The sequence below is a fragment of the Syngnathoides biaculeatus genome, chromosome 8 (genome assembly GCF_019802595.1).
Source record: "Syngnathoides biaculeatus isolate LvHL_M chromosome 8, ASM1980259v1, whole genome shotgun sequence".
NCBI lineage: Eukaryota > Metazoa > Chordata > Actinopteri > Syngnathiformes > Syngnathidae > Syngnathoides > Syngnathoides biaculeatus.
Window position 1 is genome coordinate 9,438,082 of NC_084647.1, and position 20,796 is coordinate 9,458,877.

Sequence of the window (20,796 nt, forward strand, 5' to 3'; positions counted from 1 at the left end):
AAGCTTTTTTTTTTTTTTTTGGGTGAAGCCGGGCACACGCCTCCGACTGGCGCGGCCCTCGGCACTCTTATTTTGAAAGGCTCGCTCGCTGCCTTGGAAGCGCGCTCCCGCGTCGCGCCCCGCGTGACCCCGAAGCGGCCCGCGGAGTCGCTCGAGTCTCTTTGGGCGACATGAAGACAAACAAGTGACAAGCGGCGCCGCAACTGCAGCAGCACGCCAAGGTAAGGCCGGAAGCCGACAGCCGTCAGTCATCAGCTCATCCGCAAGTCGGATTTGGCACTTCCATCGAGTCGGATTTTCACACTTTGTCTTTTTGCGGGTCAATCGGGGTTTCCGAATATTGGGATGGCTTCTTCATGCGGGATTGGTCCTGAGTTGTTTCCTATTTTGGAGCAGCATCATCATCATCATTTTTTGTGTCATGATAGCATGTGCTGATGTTGAAAAGCAAAACTGATTGGGTAGCGAGAGGGCACCCTGAGGTGTCCCCAAAGTCACATTGAAGGTGTCGGTGTGGTGTGCAGCATCGCGGGCTCTTCACCGGCCGGAGGAGGAGTGGGCGGCGCTTCTCATGAGCGGCAGAGGGGATTCTGCTCGACCAGCGGAAGCAACATGAGACTGAGGTGCACGAACCAGTACACAACAACTACTTCCGCCCGTGTCCACCTGTGACCCCTTAACCACCCCTCCCTGTGCCCATCCGTGTTCAGCTTGAGCACCTGAGACTCCCATTTTAACCCCCCCCCCCCCGTGTCCACCTGTGTCCTCAGGTGTTTCCTGATGCTTCTTACCAGCACCGCTGTTCTTGGGGTAAGTCGGACATGATCTGCCTCTCGCTCTTTGACCGGTGACAAGATGCCTTTCCTGTCTAATAACAGACCAGGTACATAGAGACGCTACAACACACGCGCCGCATGGGCCTCTTCCTGACCTGTCACCTTATCGTGGCGGAGGGCTTTGGTTGTCCCAGTGATGGTAGAATGGAAGTTGCCTTGGGCTTTATGCTCTTGGCTGGGTCATCCAGGTTCAAGGCGAGGGATCAGACAAAGCTTTGCTCAGCAACCCTGAGGATGTACACTCACTCGGTAACGTTGACTCTCGGGACCGCTCTCTGGCAAGAAAACGGGCCTGAGTAGATCGAGTCGGGCACGCTTCGAAACCGAGCGTAGGCTCTGGTACCAGTCCTCTTGGGAGGAGTCGAAGCGTCTTCCGTTCTGCAGTTGAGAGACGCGGTCCAGGTGTGGGCATACTTATTGCGCTTGGGAACTCGTACGTTGCGGTTTAACTTCTTGGACGAGAGGGTAGCTACCATTTGTGGGAGGATGGGGCTTGCCAATGTCCCGAACACCAAGCAGCAAAGAGTACCCACCCTATTTGGAGTCCCCAAAGTGGTTCTGGAGAGCACTGGGGACTCCGTCAATGCTGACGCGGGCAATGATAGTGAGACCTTGGGAGGAACTCAATTGGTCTTCTCTTACTGGAATTTAAGATCATCGTGGATTAAGTGAACAGACACAAGGCTGGCCAAACGTGCACTTGGCCCCGGGACACCCTCAGACTCAGACCGCACTTCAGTGATCACCTTTGTGGTCGTTTCACCATACTTGCAGCCGCCTGCCTTCGGCAAGCAGGTGAAGAGCGGAGTGGAGCTGACAACCAATCGTTTCCTGATGCTGGTCAAATCGCCAAGTCCATCCTGGCAGACCCAAATGTAGTGTAGTGTGAAGGTCCGCTGGGAATATCCGACAGAGTCCCCAGTCAGAAGGACCTTCAATTCCCACCGCCAGCAGAACTTTGCCCACAACCCGGGGACAGCGGGGCCATGCCGCGTCCGGGCGGACCACGTTCCGTCCGGGCCCCCATCGTTGAGGCCGTGGCCGCCGGCGCGGCAATCGCTGGCGGCGGAGGAATTCCGTCAATCTGAGGAAGGAGGCCCTTTTTGGCCCTTTTTGGCCTCTGGGACTCTAGAGGCGGCTGGTAGATACCAACAAGCAAAGGAGATTTGGAGCTTTGGTGGTCACACGGCTTTAAACCCTAACATGGTGAGTGGAATCGAATTGGGGCAGCACAGTCAATCGTTGGCCTCACAGTTCTGAGGACCCGATTCCAATCCCAGCCATCCCCTGTGCGGAGTTTTCATTTTCTCCCCGTGCCTGTGTGGGTTTTCTCCGGATACTCTGGTTTCCTCTCACATCCCAAAAACGTGCAACATCTCGGTGTGACTGCGAGTGCGGCTGTTTGTCTCTACGTGCCCTGCGATTGGCTGGCGACCAGTTCGGGGTGTACCCTCCCTCCTGCCCGTTGACAGCTGGGATAGGCTCCAGCACTCCCGCGACCCTTCTGAGGATAAGCGGCGAAGAAAATGGATGGACTGAATTGAATTATTTCCAAAAAGCTTTGAGGAAATTCCACACGGGACTTCATCCAAGCAGGCTACAAATGCTTTCTGAATTTGATGGTCACGGTCACTTTGAGAGTCCTGGGAAGGGTGCTCCGGGAAAATGGGCTAAGCGACCCCGTGACACGGGCTCTTTGAATCCAATAGGACCGGTGGCAGAGGCATAGGACCTGTTGTTTCCAGTGAGAGTTGGACTCTGCAAAGGCTGCGCTTTTTCACTAATTTTGTCCATAAAAATTTACGGACAGAATTCGGTGACCTTTTTCTCTCCCAGATGATCTGGTTCTGTTGGTTTCATTAAGGTGCGTTCTTCATCTCTCGCTGCCGGGTTTTGCAGTCCAGTGTGAAAGATTTGGATGAGAATTGGCAGCTCTAAATTTGAGACGGTGGTCCTTGGTCGGGAAAGGGTGGAGTGTTCTCTTTGGGTCGGGTATCCAGGTGGAGGAGTTCAAGTATCTTGAGGTGTCATTCACAAGTGAGGGCAGAATGGAACCGGAGGTCGACGGGGGAATCGGTGAAGTTGTCTGAAGTCACGCAGCCTCTGTTGCAGTGAAGAAGGAGCTGAGCCGAAAGGTGAAGGTCTCAATTTAGTGGTCGATCTCAGTTCCTCGCTTCATCTCTGGTGATGACCTAAAGAAAAAGATTGCAGACACCAGGGGCCAAAATGAATTTCCTCCGCAGGGTGTCTGGTCTCTACCTCGGAGATAGGCTGAGAAGCGCAGTCGTCCGGATGAGGTGGCTGGGGCATCTGATGGGGACGCCTTCCCGGCGGGGCGGACTCAGGATGACCCAGGACGCGGCGGAGAGACGACGACTTCTCTCGTCTGGACTGCCCCTGAAGAACTGGATGAAGTGGCTGGGGAGGGTGAAGTCTGGGCTTCCCTGGAGCAGACTCCAGAAGAAAATAGATGGATCGCGATATTCAAAAGGCAGAAGAAACTGAATGTGGAAGATGGACCCCGCAGGCCATTTGAAGGTAACGTGTTGGAAATTGTGTCTACGCTGTACATGGAATATATGAAGGACACACTAGAGACTCGGAACCAAAGATCACTGTTGGTGTGCTGTCCCGAGTGCACAGCACACGTAGCAGGATGTGTGTGGGGACCGTACGTGGGACGGGAAGGCCACGTAAAGGACACCTGTGAGACGTGTCGGGCTCATGGCGGACATGGGTCAGGCGCACGCGGGAAGCTTGTCGCCACGCACGGGACCCGCGTCTGCGTTGTGGCGGCGACGGCGAGCGGCGGCGCTTCTTTTCACATTCCTGCCGCTGATAGAGACGCTCGACTGCTAACTTAGTTGACGCAACGTGGCAGGAATGCAGCCTGCAACACAAACACGGACGCGTGATGGGAATCTGACAATCTGACAATCTGTCTGCCGGGAGTCACCCAGCCGAGCGGCCCGCACTCCGCTCGCGATGAACCCGACTCACCCCGACGGCTTCGGCTTTTTCGCCTCACTTCAACTCTCGCGGTAGGCCACCGTTGGCGCGCGACGGATTCCCCGTCACGTCATCGTCACGTGACGTCTCAGACCTCCGACTCACAAATCGACGTCTCATACAAGTTTTTTTCCCCGCCACGTTGTTGTCACGATGTCAACCGTGTTATTGACGCGTGAGCGTGTGCGACCATGTCATCGCAGCCGTTTTATTGATGTTGTACGACGTCATATTCCCAGTGTCGTCCTGAGGACACGACACCGTACTCTGAGTAGCTGCGATGATTCGTCGTGATATCGATGACCGTGTCGCACAAAATGCCGTTATTGACAATCGCCGACGACGGCGTGGCTGTGTCCAGGGCGACGACGAGGAGCTGTGCGGGGGGCGAGACTGTTCCTCCTGTCAATGCTTTCCCGCGAAGGGGGCGAGGGTGAGACTCCGCCTGCAGCCGGACCGGTCACGCCTTGTCACACCTCAAGCATGACACAACACAACACAACACAACACAACACAACGAACCACAAACAAGATTTTCAAACCTTGCGAATTTGTACGGCTCAGAGCAGAACTAAGAAGAGGAGGACTTTGAGCAGAGTGGACGCAAACACGTCGAGAACTTTGCCAGTGAGCTCCAGAAATGAGAGCAGAACTTAAGAAAGTGAGCTCGGGATGCCTCGAACTTAAAACAATAACCTCCAGAAGTTGGCCAAGGACGTTAGCTGGTGATTTCCCAGAACTCAGAGAGTGAAGTTCAGAGATTTGCCAGTCAGGACCTGAACTTCGACAGTGTCGTCTTCAAGTTGGACAAGGACGTCCATCCAGAAGTTAGCTCGGTTGTGTGCAGAACGCTGAGCGCAACTCTGCCAGGGGCGTCCTCATCCTGTATAAATTACTGACGTATAGAACTTCCTCAACTGGAAATTCCGGGAGTTAAGACAGTGACGCGGAGAACCCAAGACAACAATTTGGCCAGCCATTTCCAGAACTTAGCCAGTGACGTCCAGTATTTGGTCCAGGTGAGGCGTTAAGACAGTGAGGTCGAGTTCCCTGGGGGGGATGCCATGTTGGAGAATCTCACGGTCAAGGTTGAGCTCATGCACAGAAACGTGTTCTTTGACACGCGGGTCGCTGGTCCCGCTGGTTTCACATCACCTTCTGGTACGATGTCGCTCGCGCTCGCGTGTACGTGTTTGTGTTTGTACAGCTGGGGGCCGCAGACAGACAGAAAGCGTAACGCCAAAGCGTCTGTCGCACTGATTTCACACGTCAATAATTTCAGAGAAAGCTGCAGAGGGCAAAAACTAACAGAGATCAGACCTGTCACATCTCATCACACGCGCCGAATCCCCTCGTGGGGCCCGTTTGTGTCCTCTTGTTATTCTTGGGGTTATTGTCTAGAACCTGGTTGATGCGAAATCACCGGAACGTCGCTTCTCAAACTTCGGCGGTCCGGGGACAGAAATCTTTCCGAGCATTCCGTCATAATCCCGACGCCGATCTGACGCGTTCCCGTCGGCGCACGCGCACAAACCCGATTCCGGTCGAGTTGGGACGTCGCGTTCAACCGAAAAACGGAACGGACATTGACCTACCCCCGATTACTCAAAAATAACGCGCAATTTCTTCCCAAAAAATAGTTTCCAAAAGTCAATATATTTAGGTAGGGATGAAAAGTAAAAGTCGTACACAGCTACGTAGACGGGTGAAAAAAGGCATACATATAAATTTCAACATGATATCCAATGTCTTATGTTCCAGATGTATGTATATATTACCTGAACTCTGAACGCTGACCTCCTGGGGTCGGGGGAAGCGTTGCATTACGATAGTTAGTGTAGCATATTTGTTGCTACCGCAGCGAGCATCAGGAACGACCGCCCCTGAGTTTGTTGGAACTTAAACGGAGAGAAAAAAATGTCGACAACAGGGACTAGATAGATGTGCAGCCGCTTTTGAAAGAAATGCCCATGACGAAGCAAAACAACGTGAGCTGAAACTACGTAGTGCGATCGTTTCAAAAAGAAATAAATAAGGGATAGGGATAGCGTACAAAACTGAAAAACCCGCTTTTTTTGTTTTAAAGCGCCAAATGACACTGATTTCTACGTAGTTTGAGCTTCCGTTTTGACTGACCGCGACCTGACGCCATGGAGAGCTGCTACAGATTGTGGCCGAACGGGGGCAGGAGGCTGGACCTTCCCCTCAAAGCGCTGACAATAATGAGAAATAAAGGCAAGCAAGACTCTTTAGCATCCAAAAAAAAAACGCCACGGATGACATGCTGTGGGAGCGAGATGGGATCACCGTTCATGAATGCGGGAGGCACCAGAACTCAAACCAAGTCATCAACGATGAGTTTGACAGTGATGCACCAAAGGTAACTACGATGGCTCGTTTTCAGACTGGAGACGCGTCAGATGCTTCTTTTGACGTCTTGGCCAAGGATGTGTAATGTCGTGGTAAACTAGGGAGCTAGGCTTAAAGGGCTCCGCCGCCACCAAAGCTCGGCTCGCGGCCTCCGCCGCCTAAAAGCTCGCTCGTCACACTCCGCGTCATTCCCGTCCGAAGAACCATCCGCGGCTGCCGGGGGGGGGGGCCTTCATTTACGCACTTATGACGCGCGTGGGCCTCCGAGTAGTCGGACTCGGCGTCATTCCGCCTGAAGAACCATCCGAATATTCAATTCCAGCCACAGGTTCAAATCTGTACGTACGTATTCCTCCGTCTTCCCGATCCACTGATACTGCTATTTCTTCATCAGATGAGGATACATTCGAGAAATGAGCGCTTGGCCATAAACGGTGTCCCATGCAATCCAGCGTTTGGAACCGCACAGTTCACGTCGTGTGACTGGCAAAAATGCCAGCGCCCCTGAAAATTCAGAATTGTCGACAAAAAATCTTCTCTATGAAATGAACATCACGTTGTCATAAGAGGGTACATACGACATGACCCATTGGATGCAAAGCACCGAATTTCTCCTTTGAGACTGTAATATGATAGTATCAGCAGTATTAATCAAATGTCACGGTCGAGCATTTATTTGAGTAGGTTGAGGGATTCTGTTCTGACAATTGCAGGGACCAGGAGAAGCATGTCCTGTGGCCCGTCCCAAGATACATACATTACATTACTCCCCACAGAAGAAAAAAAAAATCCTGAAAAAAAAAAAAACGTCAGAACATGTGATTGCAATTCAACAACGACTGCACTTGAAATATCTCAAATGTAGCTTTGACTCTTCGCTCGGTTTCTTCAGGGATCTCCAGGGTCTCTTGGGCGTCAGGGTCCTCAGGGGCCCCCAGGCTTCCCGGGCCCGCAGGGTCCTCCAGGAGAGAAAGGCAAGCGAGGGGCCGAAGGCCCAGCAGGATCTCCGGGACCGAAGGGAGACATGGTGAATAAACGTAGACTGTGAATACGATAACCCCGTTCGTCGTAGGGGATACCGTCACGATAGTCCGGATAGATCCACGATAGAGAAGTTTTCTTGAAATAGTTTTAGCCCTCCCACACACTTGGAACACTTTCATTTAAACACACTTCAACTTCTTGAAAGATACATTTCAAGGAATTCATTTGCACACTTTGCTCTCTTGTTTTCATTTTAGGGAGCTGTCGGTGTTCCCGGATTTCCTGGTTTAGAGGGCGTCCCGGTAGGCAGTTCTGTCCCACTGAATTTTCATCTTCAGCATCCCAATTTGCAGAATCTGGACTGTCTTTCTTGTGGATGATCAGCTTTGGTTTCGTTTGTGTAATCAGGGTCACACAGGCCCAGGCGGCGGTCCCGGTTTTCCAGGTGTAGACGGATGTAATGGGACCAGAGGAAAGCAGGGAGAGCCGGGACTACCTGGAGAACAAGGGCCCAGCGGTGACGTGGTCAGAACTACTGATTGGTCTGCATCTTAGGGTCGCAACCGGGAACACGTGAACTACACCGCATTGCAAGAAACCTGACTCAAACCCTAGCACCCCAAACAGACCTTTTCAGTAGCCATATAGTAGGCGAGATCACCTGAAGTAAATGACAACATCTGATCTATGCCACATCATCTGATCTAGACCATATGAGCAAACTAGACCACTTCATCAGAAGTGGACGGCACCACCTGAGGCTGGGACGCAGGTGCCCCTACGAGAGTTTTGTACCAAAGTCTATGTTCCAAAAGAAAGCACCAAGGATTTTTGTTTTTTGTTTTGTTTTGCCACAGAATCCTGCGCAGGTCTCAAAAAACCCAGAAAAGTGTCTGTGGTTTATCTTGGGGTGGGGGATGGATGTGTTCATTGGTTGCGTGACTTAACTGACTGGCCTGTGTTGCAGGGTCTTCAAGGACCAAAAGGATTTCCAGGAGAGCCAGCATTCTTCTTTCTCCAGTACCCTGGAGTCACCGTGAGTGGTCGCTACATCACACCTGAGATCTTCAGTCCCACCTCTATGGCTTACGTCTTTCTTTAGTCCCGCCCACGTTGATGTTTCAAAGGATCTCATTGGCTGACTGATGCGTTGAATCCTGTCTGCAAGTTTTTCTCAATGTTTGTTTGCATCTGACAGGGTGACGCCGGCTCCGGGGGTCTCCCTGGTCTGCCGGTGAGTTTACCGTACGGCAGCCTGCCCGACTTCCTGTCCCTCTGACTTTGCAACACGTGAACTTCCTGCCTGTTCGAGTTCTGGTCTCTCTGACTTCATGTCTATGTGTCTTCATGCCAGTCTGGTTGTCTGTCTGCATACAGGGTGGACAGGGTCTGGAAGGTTCGAGAGGATTAACAGGTCCTGTTGGTCTTGACGGAACAAATGTGAGAACACGTTTTCACATCGAACGCTTGCAAAATCCTTTGAACGCACTCAACCGAGATAAACTGGGAATCCGAATCGGTTTATTGGCATTGTCAGCGAAAGCTACTGCGCCGCTCGGTATTTATCAACGTGTGCCCGTGTGTGTGCAGGGTCTCCCTGGTTTGCCAGGTTTCAGAGGTCCACCTGTAAGTAGAGCGTCTTGTTTGGAGGCAGGATGACGCAGCAAGAAACGACACTCAGATGTTTGCCTGCATTTTTGTTTCAGGGCGACCGAGGTCGATCGGTGCCGGGACTGAAAGGAGACGAGGTACAAAGTAGTTACGGACAATTTTGTGACGCGAGGGCAGCCGTTAACGCTCTGGTCCGCAGGGGGAACAAGGCGTCCAGGGGCCCCCGGGGCCATTTGAGATTGTCGATCCCCCAGAGGAATTTTTTGTCAGAGGAGAGCAGGTGACTCGCCTCGCCCAACCACATGACAGCAGTCGCCTTTTCGACTGGTGGACCTAATGTTCTCTCTTCTGCTGCTGCTTCAGGGGCCAATGGGACCCAAAGGGGTGTGTGGAGATCCAGGACTGCCGGTAAGTCCACTCTGGAGTTTCAATGGATCCTTCACTGATTTAATCGCGCACATTTGGACGTTCAGGGTCTGGATGCTCTTCCTGGCATCAAGGGAGAGAAGGGGATTGTGGGACCTCCTGGACCCAGGGTGAGTCCTTCTTCTTTGGTGGTCTCGCTCGCTGTAGAAAGGAAAGTGAGTGTTTGGTTGGCGGTTGTCATGGAAACTGACGAAAAGTTTGCATGTGCTGAAACGGGCGCAAACTTGGAACGCACACGTAAACTGATACGGACTCTGATCTAAGAACTGGGCACACGCAAGAATAGAACATTTCCGTGCAATTCATTTTGAGTGTTCTGTAGGCGGTATACGCAAAGAGAAGATTGCGGCGCCCCCGATGTGGTCTTGCAGACCTGAGAAGAATTGTGATAGCTGATTTTGTGCCCCGCAAAAGCACGCCTGAAGGTCGGAGGCGCCGTGGAAGAACGTCTGCTGATTTACGCACAACATCGGTCAAAATGTACGGTGGCCCGCGAGTGCAAAACACGACGGCAAGTTAAAAAAAAAAAACAAGAACAAAGATCTCATCTCGACGACAACTAAGAGTAAATACCACAACATTACTGAGCACAACAGCAACAGAAAAAAAAACCAAACAAAATGAAGCGTTAGCGGGTACCGGTGGGGAAGAGCACTAAAACTCGCGGTTCTACGTTTGCGGTCCACTGAATGAAATAAGCTCAAATTCTAACAGGAAACGGCTTGTGAATGACGAGCGAGCAAACGGAAACAAATTCGCTGTCTCTTGGGCGATGCGAATACGGAACTTGTGAAGGATCAGTAGCGGTTATGACAAAAGTGCGTTTTCCCTCCGTCTGGTTCGTTTAGCGGAGGGCTGCCCCAGAAGGGTTTTGGATTCATTGTTACGCGGGACGGACCAAAACATCCAACTGGAACGCACTCGGGATCGAGCCGGAGCAACCGAAATGCGGCTCCCGGCTTCCGCAAAATGATCAGGGCGAAGGATTTCTTTCCTGTAACTCGGGAATACGTTTAACTGATAAACTTTGTGTAGCACTTGTGGTCCCCTCTCCGAATGTTGCACCACCAAAAGCATCAGAAGGGCCTCCTTGAACACGTTGGCAAAAGCACGCGCAATCTAGCCGCCGTGATTGGCCAGCTTAGCGAATCAACTCCTTTGTGTTTGGGATCTTCAGGGACTGCCAGGACGTCGAGGGCGACCCGGTTGCAAAGGAGCACGGGTGAGTTCCGTCACACAGTGAGTATCGCGTTCACCTTCCATACGTCGCAACTCGTGACATATCCCGGATTTGTTGTTTTGTAAGTGGGCTGTAGGACAAAGTCCAAATTCAAAGTGGCGCAGTAAGATACGCTGCCGTTCCGCCACACGGTGGGCAGCTGACCTCCGTTAGCCCATCTGTGGCATTTGCGTTTGACGTCAGCATGTCAAAAGCGGTTCCAATACGTTTAAGTGTCTTTTTATTTTAATTTATTTCTGTAGTTGAAATGCGTTTAAAGAGTGTGTGAGTGGTTTCTTTCTAAATCTGGTCTCCGGATTTTGCGGGCCAATCCTCCGCAATAACCGCGCGCGCAACTGTGTTTCAGGGCGCTGTCGGAAGTTCTGGTCTTCCGGGTCTGATCGGACAAGAAGGCCCAAAGGTTAGGGTTTTGAACACGCCACAGAGACGAGAGTCCCACATGTGGTGTGCCAGCCTTTTTTTTTTTTGTTTTGTTTCTGTACCCAGGGCATAAGAGGAGATTCTGGTCTTAAAGGCCTGCCTCAGGAAATCCTCGTCACACATTCGGGTAAACGTCCACACGCGCACACCGATCAGTAACTCTTCCAACGTAACGCTACACACACGGTCGTTTGATCCAAGGTGACGCTGGAGATCCAGGACGTCTGGGACTGATGGGACCTCCAGGAGATCGTGGGTTGATGGGAATGCACGGACCCCGAGGACCCCCTGGTAGAGCCGACCCAGGTCAGAGCACAGGAGTCTTCCATGAAAAACTATTTGACCCGTTGAGGAACTTTACTTCAATGAGATATCCCGAACTGCGATCAGGACCAGCAGGAGTGGTGGGAGCGAGGGGGACTCCAGGAAGCAGAGGTGTGAGAGGCGATCCGGGTCAAGTTTTCACAGATCAGGTATTCCCTGGAGAAGCAGGGAGACCGGGAAGCCCAGGACCCAGAGGAGCCAAAGGACAACCGGGAAGGGCAGGTAAGCCGCATTTGTGAAAGAATACTTCCTCCTTCATTATGCTGACAGTTGAGTTTTTCTCCCAGGCTATTACTGCCTTCCCGGACTGCCCGGAGTATCTGGGGAACCTGGCGATCGAGGGCCCTCGGGGGCCCCAGGTTACTATGGGTTCAAAGGTCTGTAGTTAGGCTCCAGTCGTTTGTTTTTGCTACCTGTGGAGCCAGACCTAACGGGGATGGGTTTTTGCTCAGGTCGCCAAGGTGAATGCTCCTGTCCTCCGATTGTGGCGAGGGGAGCCCCGGGCCGAGCGGGAGAGCCCGGGTCGGTGGGCTATGAAGGGTCCCCTGGAGCTCAGGGGCCAATAGGGGAGAAAGGCTTCGCGGGAGACGCTGGAGCGACAGGACAACCGGTAAGGAAACAAAAGTCGGAACAGTCATTGCAGCAAACGGGGTCTTAAATCTGGACTCTCTTTGCCAGGCTTGTTCAACTCCAAGAAACGTTCAAATTCGATTCTGTTCTAATTGATTGATTGACTGACTGGATTACAGGGCCTCGGTGGCTTACCTGGTGTCAAAGGGTTCAAAGGTCAAAAAGGAGACTTCCTTGTGGTAGACATTAAAGGCAAGTTGAGTGATTCTGACCTCCGGGGTGAAGTGGATATGGATATTGAGTCGTGTGGTGATGTTAAAATGTCAAGAGAGCTCATCAGAATGTGAATGCTGAAGTCGAGCGAGCTGATGAAAACATTTCCATGTCTCACACTGATCACAATTTTGTTTCCAGGTGAGAAGGGCGATAGCGGTGAGCCGGGTGCTGTTGGCAGACAAGGTTTCCCTGGGAGAAGGGGACGGAATGGACTCCCAGGCCTCCCTGGAGGTCCTGGACCGCAGGTCATTGGCTCCCTCATTGCTAAAGCTCCTAACCCTAATGAGAAAAGTCATTGAAGCATTAATCATTGTATATAACGTTAAGATTTTGGGGAGTCCGCAGACCAGAAAAAAATGGCATAAAAACCATTGCACATGTGTTTTTGTGCTTACTTTAAGTTTGTTTTCAGGGAGAAAGTTACCCGGGGCCTCCAGGGCACCGAGGCCTTCCAGGTCTCCCTGGTCCCAAAGGATTAACGGGACCTACTGGCCCCCAGGGATTAGGTGTGGTTGGAGCAGTCGGAAGGCGGGGGGACCCAGGGGCCCCAGGACCTCTGGGTTTCCCTGGCGTCCCCGGCTTGAAAGGGGTTCAAGGTAAAGCTCCACCTTATTGAAAAGGTTGCTTTAAAAAAAAAAAAAAAAAAAAAAAAAGCAGTTGACAACGTTGGACTCATGATTCACCATTTCCTCGCTAGGCGAAACGCTTACTTGTGTGCCCCCAAAACCTGGAGCTCCAGGACAAAAAGGGGAGGCCGGAGATAGAGGTGAGCACCGTGATGATCATCTACCATCTACTTTTCGATCAACTGTGTATCCGACTCCTGTTTCCCTGCCCAGGCCTCAGAGGACTTCCAGGTCCCCCTGGTTTCTTTGGATTCACAGGGCCTGATGGACCTAAAGGAGAAAAGGGACGGTCGGGACTTCCTGGACCACCTGGACTAGCGGGTACCTATGCATTTTTAGCAGACTTTTGTCCAGTAGCTGTGATAACTGAGATCCTGTCTACCTGTGCCAGGACCGCCAGGTTTTATTGGAGATACTGGAGATGAAGGACTTGAAGGATTCAATTTTTCTGGAGCACCAGGTACTGTTCTGTCTAGGCAGGAGGATTTCTGAGAAAATAGACCATTATAGAGAAGGGTCGATGTGGAATCCATGTATACAATCAGCAAGTGGCGATTACGGCAACAGGAGGAGTGTCCCCACCTTTGCCATGCTAACAAATTCACGTGCGGAATTTCCCAATGATCTCCTTCAGCACGTATACATGTTTTGTACACCAGGCTCTCCAGGTGCACCAGGTACTCCTGGACTTAGAGGACCAGCTGGAGATTCTTATGTGGGGACCTCAGGACCCATTGGTTTCCCAGGGCTAGCGGGCTCTCAGGGACCGAAGGGAATTCCAGGCCAAGCTGGCAAGCAGGGTGTTCAAGGTGAGTGGTAAATCGCAGTGCTGGGTCTGTTGCTTTGTGACATGCTCCAGACGTTCACAATCCCATCTGGAAAGCAACAAACAGGCGGTGATCTGAACTAGCCCCTCTGCGTGAACCAAATAGTTGTTGTCCATCTGTCCAGATTTATAGGTACAGACCAAAAACATTGGTATTCTTTTTAGATTGCGTCTCTTTCTCTTCAGGAGTTCTGGGTCTCCCCGGGAGACCCGGGGTAAAGGGCCAGAGAGGACAGGATGGGGCAATGGGCACTATTGGTCCCCCAGGCCCGATGTACGATTTCTGTGAAAGAGGAAAACCTGGTCCCGCAGGCCCTCTCGGTCGACAAGGCGCAATTGGCCCCCCGGGTAAAGTATGACCTGAGATGAACTCCCTGATGACACGGTTCTTGTTGCAACGGGAACTCGTGATTGGAGTCGGGGAAAGAAGACCTAAAACCTCTCTTTCCTCTTCGTGGCTGTGTTCAGGATGTTTTGGGCAGAAAGGTGAAGTGGGAGAACCGGGATTCCCGGGTTATGGCCCCAGCGGCCCTGTAGGTAAACCAGGGTCATCGGGTTTTCCTGGGTATCCGGGACTTCCGGGCCCGCCCGGTCCCGGCGGAGACTCTGGATTGGCGGGCTCGGACGGCCCGAAAGGTGAGCACCTTCCCGACACTGACATTTTCATCATTGAAGGTTTTTTTTCATTTTTTTTGTCTATCAAGTGCGCTTCACATGGAGATCAGAGTGAGGGCCAACTCAAAGGGGTTTTGGACTCATCCCTGTTCATGAAACACATGACATCATCATCTCTCAATCAGGTCTGAGGGGACCCCTTGGTAACAATGGTGCCCAAGGGGTACCAGGACGGATTGGGTTCCCAGGATATCCAGGCAGGACAGGAGCGAGAGGATCTAATGGACAAGATGGCAGGCCAGGATTTCAAGGTCCCAAAGGAGAGAGAGGTATAAACACAAATCTCCTATCATCCACATCGTATCAGTCAACGGTGGCTCACAGTCCTGAGGATGGTGGTTCAAATCTGGTTGTGCGACCCATGCTTGTATGTTTTCTGTGGGTATTCGTTCCAGGTTCCTCCCACATTCCAAAAACATTCACTGAGACTCCAACTTGTTTGAACTGGTTGTCAGTACATGTCCTGACATTAGCCGGTGACCAGTCCAGGGTGTACCCCAAAGTCAGCTGGAATAGGCTCTCGCTCACCTGCGACATTAATCAGGATGAGCGGGGGAGAAAATGGGTGGATGCGCATCAAAAATCTCGTCTTCTTGTTGTGTCTCTGCAGGCTGTAAAGGGTACCCGGGACCTCCTGGGGAGATACTGGGTGTCCCCATCAAAGGAGTGAGAGGAAAACCGGCCCCCCCCGGTGTCAATGGGTTCCCCGGTGCACGAGGTCCGACTGAAGTGAAGCATTTCGGTATTCGGAAAGAGCTTTCACACCAGACAATTTGGTTGTTTTCTTGCTACCAGGGAGTAAGGGTGCGCAAGGCCTTGTGGGTAAGCCTGGGTATTCGGGCATCGACATGCCCCCGGGTATCGGCGGCCCCCCGGGTCTGCCTGGGTCTTCTGGCAAACCAGGTTTTTCTGGAGGACCTGGGCCTCCTGGACCTTCTGGTTTCCTCGGCTTCCCTGGAGAAACAGGAGATCCGGTAAGATGAGATAACAAAGCATTAAAAAAAAAAAAAAACAAAAAAAAAAACACAAAAAAAACCCCCAATAATAATAATAATCATTCATTTGGTAAAGCTCATGTGTATCGTATTGCTATCAAACGGCGCAGCTAACGTACAAAGGCCGAAAGGTACAGCGGAGCACCGGCATGTTTGTGGTTCAGCCTTTGCAAATTGACCTCCATGCAGATTTTTCTTTTGAGTGATCTCGATCTTCCCTTCTTTTATTATTTATGATAAATAATTACCGTAAGGGTGAAAGGGTTAGCATTAGCAAGAAAAAAGGCGTTGGAACTTCTACCTTCTCATTTTTGGAGCCGCAGTACACGACGCTGTGGGGCATCTAGACTGTACAGTTCTCATCTAATTTTTTTTTTTTTTGGTACTAAATGTTTGAAGTAAAATAATATAATCAATCGTTGAAGTCCGATGACGAGGATTAGGTGGACATGTCTAGAAGATACTGACGTTGTTGTACAGGGTGACCGAGGTTCCTCTGGGAGGTCCGGTGAACGTGGTCGCCAAGGACGTCCTGGGTCCAAAGGTATCGTACATTTATCTGCCGGCATGAAACAGCTCATTCATAGAAATCTCTAAAAACTCTGGTTTTGTGTATCAGGTGATAAAGGAGACTCTCGCAGTAGACCTGGTTTACCAGGGGAGAAAGGGGTCCGTGGATACTCCGGACCTCCAGGTCCGATTGTCACTCAAGAACATTGGAATCTTGGAATGTTGAAGCAATCAATCAATCAGCCGACTCATTCAGTTTTCCTTCATCAGGTCCTCCTGGACTTCAAGGAGATCCCGGAGCACTGGGTTTCAGTGGAGAGCCGGGCCAGAGGGGTTCCAAAGGAGATCCGGGACAGCCCGGGGAGCAGGGACCATCAGGTACAGACAATCATGTGGTCCAAAGGCTTTTCATCATAAACATGAGGCGGTCACGCTGCTGAAAATCGAAAAATCTTAAAGGAACTACAAGTCTTGACAAACGTAAAAACTCTAAATGTGTCCATCAGGAGTGACTGGGCCCCCGGGGCCCAGCGGTCGCCCTGGGGTTCCTGGGCTTCCTGGTAATGCGGGTGCTGACGGTCCCCCTGGACCGCAGGGTCTCCCAGGACTCCAAGGTGATAATTACTTAGTATGTGTTTTTTGTTTTTGTTTTGACGGCCATGTAAATATGACTCATACTGAAGTGATGAAACAGGTCCTCCTGGACCACTGGGACTTCATGGCCTGGATGGACTGAAGGGGGTAAAAGGAGACATTGGCACCAGAGGTACGTCAACTTGCCTGAGAGGAAAAAGGAGACACCCGAAGCACAAAAGTACCGCAACGTGCAAAAGACTTTGTCCACCTTGACGAAAGCAAAGAGATTTTCCGTTGTTATTTCTTCCTTTCTTTGTCCAGCAAGATTTGTCAGGTTTCCTGTGTTGTCTCTTCAGGTCTCAGTCTTACAGGTTCTCAAGGTTCTCAAGGCCTTCCGGGAGAAAAGGGCCCGCCTGGACCTCCAGGTCCTCCGGGTTCATCACAGCCAGGACCTCCAGGACCCAGAGGCCCTGCAGGATCCAGAGGTGTGTGAACCAGGCCTCTAGTTTTTCCAGAAAACCCTTGGAGCCTTCAAAGATCCAGTACATATAATGGCCGAGTTTTGGCTACATCTGCTCAAATACTCACTTTTCATTTGTTTGCCCAGGGCCACAAGGAGGTGTTGGTCCTTCAGGTGAATCTGGACCCAACTGTAAAAATCCTCCACAAGGGATTTTGGGAGATCCTGGTGACCCTGGATTAGATGGAGAGCCAGGTCAGACAGGACGTAACTATTGACAAAGTTTAGTTGATCTGAGACTCGACTGAGCTAAGATTACCTTTCAGGTTACCCCGGTGACAAGGGGGTGTCTGGTCCTAACCCTCCAGTACCTGGCGATGATGGGGACAATGGAGACAATGGATGCCTAGGCCCAAAGGGGGACAAAGGACTTCCAGGGCCCACAGGACAACCAGGCATTGCTGGATCACCAGGATTCAAGGGTGACTGAGTGTTCATAGTTCTGAGCTCAAGCTGCTGTAGTCCAGACCCACCTCAACCTGTGAAGGTCTTCTTACTTTAAAAATGTTTGTGATCAGGTGAGCGAGGTTCTCCTGGCCTGATGGGGATACCTGGAGACACGGGTCCAAGAGGTTTTCCGGGACCAACTGGACCGCTGGGGTCTCAAGGCGGTACAGGTCTGGCAGGTCCAAAAGGGGAGATGGGCAGAGTTTTTCCTTGCTCCGCTCACCCTTCACCTCCACGGGGCCCTCCGGGACCCCCTGGGCTACCTGGTCTACCAGGAAGTCCTAGTTTTCAGGGAGAGAATGGTCTCCAGGGACTCAAAGGTAAGAAGCTACAGGAAGACATCAACCTCCCCAAGGGTCGGCCTCTGTATAGCGCAGGGGTCGCCCAGGGGTTTCCCGTGGGGACCTCGTACCCAGCTCCCAGTCTCACACGCGTAGCTCGTGAAGTGATGGGACATTGTGATTTCCTTGGAAATGTTGACGTGATCATGAAAAAAAATGTAAACAATTGGACAACATTCAAGAAACATTGATCTGTTCTCAGTTTCAAAAAGGTGTAACACGACGACGGTTTTTGGTGCGCTGCAGGTAGGAAAGGCGATGCCGGGCGTCTGGGGCCGCAAGGCCCTCGGGGGCCACCGGGTCCCGACGGGGAGCCCGGTCGACGAGGCCTGGAGGGGGACAACGGCGAGGTGGGAGCCAAGGGTGAGATCCGAAGTTCAAACCCTCAGACCAGACTCAGACTGGGTGGGGGCTGCCGCAGAGCAAGCGACTTGGGTGCAGCGCAGTGTGACGTCGTGCTGGTAGTTGTGGTGACGGGCCCACCGTTTTGCCGCTTTTTGTCATTTGCATCGCAGGCGCAAGATCGCAGATGCAATCCTCATTTGAAAATGTCAAGTTTTGATTGTGTGATGTCTTTCTTGGCACACACAAAAAACCCTCCTGGTCGGGGGGGTTGGGAACAATCCGATCCTTGACAATTGTGCTACGTTGTCGGTGTATCAACTTCAAAGGACACAAATCTGTGTAGCACCCTTGTTGGCTGATAAGAACCCCAGAGGTTGCAGTTTTTCGCCAGACGCGCAAGGCGAGGGTTAGTGACCAACTAGAATTTGTTTGCCATTGTTCGATTGAGTGGCGTCGCTCGGTGTGCGCCAGGCCTTTCGCTGAAAAGTTTTGACTCAGAGAAAGAAACTGACGACTGATATGATTTCCTTCTCCTCAGGCGATCCTGGTTTGATGGGAGACCGTGGACCTCCTGGACCGTCCAGAGCCTTGAACGCAGGCTTCCTGTTGGTCATGCACAGCCAGTCCAAAACGCTTCCATCGTGCCCACAGGGGATGCGAATTCTGTGGGCCGGCTACAGTCTGTTGTACCTGGAAGGCCAGGAGAAGGCGCACACTCAGGACCTCGGTACTCCTCTCTTCCCCCCTATTTCCCGGTCTCGTCTAACTCGGTCGGGCCCGGTGTCTGACGGGCGGCCGGCTGGCCGGCGGCCGACCAGGCGTCGCCGTGGCGATGGTCAGGGTTCTCGGCTGCGTTCAGACACAAGGCTAGAGCTAAAAACAAGCAGGGTCCAAAATGAGCAGGTGTGGATGATTTCGGTTTGGTGTTCCATATCACGTAGGAATACATTCAAGCCCCGTTTAGCATGGGGGATGTGTTCCAGAGCCACCCGCAACGAGTCAAAAGAGAACCCGGATATAGTTTTACCTCTCCATTCCACTTATTCCCCGAGCACCCGGTCTCACACCCACCTCAAACAAAAGCGTTTGTCACGTTCACGCAGAACACGTTTCGCATCGCCAAAGTCACCGAGCTTCTTGCTAACGGAAAATGCAAAATGCCACAGACCGGCTTTGGAAATGATTTCAAGCTTCCAAACAACTGCTACGGTGACGCTGAGGTTGCCCAGCCGCCGGGTGGTGGACCGGTTTTAGGTCGCAGTCAATTTAGTGCCGGGTAGACTGGGTTTCTTGACCTTCCCAAGGAGGGGCACGGTGTGCGCGCGAGCATCGATCTGGTCCCAACTGTACAATCCGCGTAAGTTCCAAAAAAAGCGACTGCTTGATTGAAGGAAGAACGGATTCCATTTCTTTCCCGGGTGCGTAAAACCTGCTTGCACTTTCCAGGCCAGGCGGGCTCGTGCATGCGCGTCTTCTCCACCATGCCGTTCGCCTCGTGCAACACGGGCACGTGCTCGTACGCCGGCCGCAACGACAAATCCTATTGGCTGTCCACCACGGCCGCCGCGCCCGCCTTGCCGGTGGGCGGGGCCTCCGTCGAAGAGCACATCAGCCGCTGCGCCGTGTGCGAGGCGCCCTCGGCTCCGGCGGCTCTGCACAGCCAGTCGTCCGTCCTGCCGCGGTGCCCGCCCGGCTGGACCAGCCTGTGGACCGGATACTCCTTCCTCATGGTGGGTAGCCCGAGGATGGAATGTTTTCACGATCCACGCCGTTCCGTCGCCACTGGGCGGCTTCAGAAAGACCGAAACGGATTTGAAACCGCATTTCGAATTGATTTCAATTGGCAAAGACGAACCGAGACGCCGACGTTTTGAGTTTACGGCTGCGCTCTTGGAACTAGTTCGACTCCGATCTTGGTTCAGGGCCGGAACATTGGAGCGTCGACTGGACCCGTTCGCTTTTGTCGTACACGAAACCCGTTTCACTGAAACAAGAACAAGTTGTGACAACATTGTCAACTGAGTAACAAACACACGCACACAAAAAAAAACTCCACTCAATACGGCACTTGAACAAAAACACACCACTTTCTGACCCTAAAGCAGCGAAAATGATTTTTGTGCGTACACCCATTTTTGACATGAATATTCTTTGCTTTTGTGATGCCTCAAAGTGAACCAACAAAGTTCGTCGTCGACTTTTCTTTCCTTTCGTGGCACGCGTACGACTCAGTTTCTTGCGTTCGGGGTACGTCGAGATGGTTCCCGTGCTCGAATGGCCCCCAAAAATATTCAGCTGCGAACTCGACAAAGACATCAGAGGAACGAGAGATGCGAAAATGAAATGAATAAGTTGTCCGGTACGGCACGACGTCAACATTCATTGTTTCATTTTGCCACTCGTGCGCGCGTCGCCTCAGTGGCCCCAATCGGACCTTTGGGACGCTTGCTTGCCGTTTTTGTTTTCTTTCAAAGAGCAAAAAAAAAAAAAAAAAGCCAGTCAGCACCTCTTGACCTTTGTCCACGTTTGGATTTCAGCACACGGGAGCGGGCGACGAGGGCGGAGGTCAATCTCTGACGTCGTCGGGAAGTTGCCTGCCGACCTTCCGGGCTCAGCCCTTCGTGGAGTGCCAAGGCCCTCGCGGGACCTGCCACTACTTCGCCAACATTTACAGCTTCTGGCTGACGGCGCCCGACGCCGTCGCGCAGCACGGAAGCGACGTCGGACGCTGCAACGTCTGCGTCAAAGTCGGCCGCTCGTGAGGCGACGGGGACGCTCCCGGCGCGCAGAACTTTCACACCTTTGAAAGAACAGGCGCCTGAAATTGTCAGAAATGGAAATAAACATATCTTTTGGACTTTCTCCATCG

At 52.1% G+C, this 20,796-nt stretch overlaps 1 protein-coding gene across 2 annotated transcripts; it reads left to right on the forward strand.

Moving 5' to 3' along the window:
- Positions 1-118: 118 nt before the first annotated feature.
- col4a4 (collagen, type IV, alpha 4) lies at positions 119-20,789 on the forward strand. Of its 2 annotated transcripts, XM_061827489.1 has the most exons (47): positions 119-221; positions 525-623; positions 771-810; positions 4,207-4,278; positions 7,108-7,242; positions 7,457-7,501; positions 7,608-7,724; positions 8,167-8,235; positions 8,398-8,433; positions 8,577-8,639; positions 8,790-8,825; positions 8,906-8,947; positions 9,010-9,090; positions 9,174-9,218; positions 9,284-9,346; positions 10,414-10,458; positions 10,823-10,876; positions 10,963-11,023; positions 11,098-11,202; positions 11,287-11,442; positions 11,508-11,597; positions 11,673-11,830; positions 11,970-12,042; positions 12,205-12,311; positions 12,479-12,662; positions 12,764-12,832; positions 12,906-13,013; positions 13,084-13,152; positions 13,352-13,501; positions 13,705-13,866; positions 13,987-14,154; positions 14,319-14,462; positions 14,804-14,911; positions 14,989-15,167; positions 15,669-15,732; positions 15,808-15,882; positions 15,969-16,076; positions 16,205-16,312; positions 16,393-16,464; positions 16,631-16,759; positions 16,882-16,989; positions 17,061-17,216; positions 17,313-17,561; positions 17,829-17,945; positions 18,466-18,654; positions 19,374-19,657; positions 20,465-20,789. In XM_061827489.1, exons 2-47 carry the CDS (start codon positions 613-615, stop codon positions 20,687-20,689), a joined length of 4,929 nt encoding a protein of 1,642 aa, XP_061683473.1. In that variant the 5' UTR covers positions 119-221; positions 525-612; the 3' UTR covers positions 20,690-20,789. The 2 variants fall into 2 exon arrangements, with proteins under 2 accessions (XP_061683473.1, XP_061683474.1); XM_061827490.1 differs by lacking the exon at positions 4,207-4,278.
- Positions 20,790-20,796: the final 7 nt, after the last annotated feature.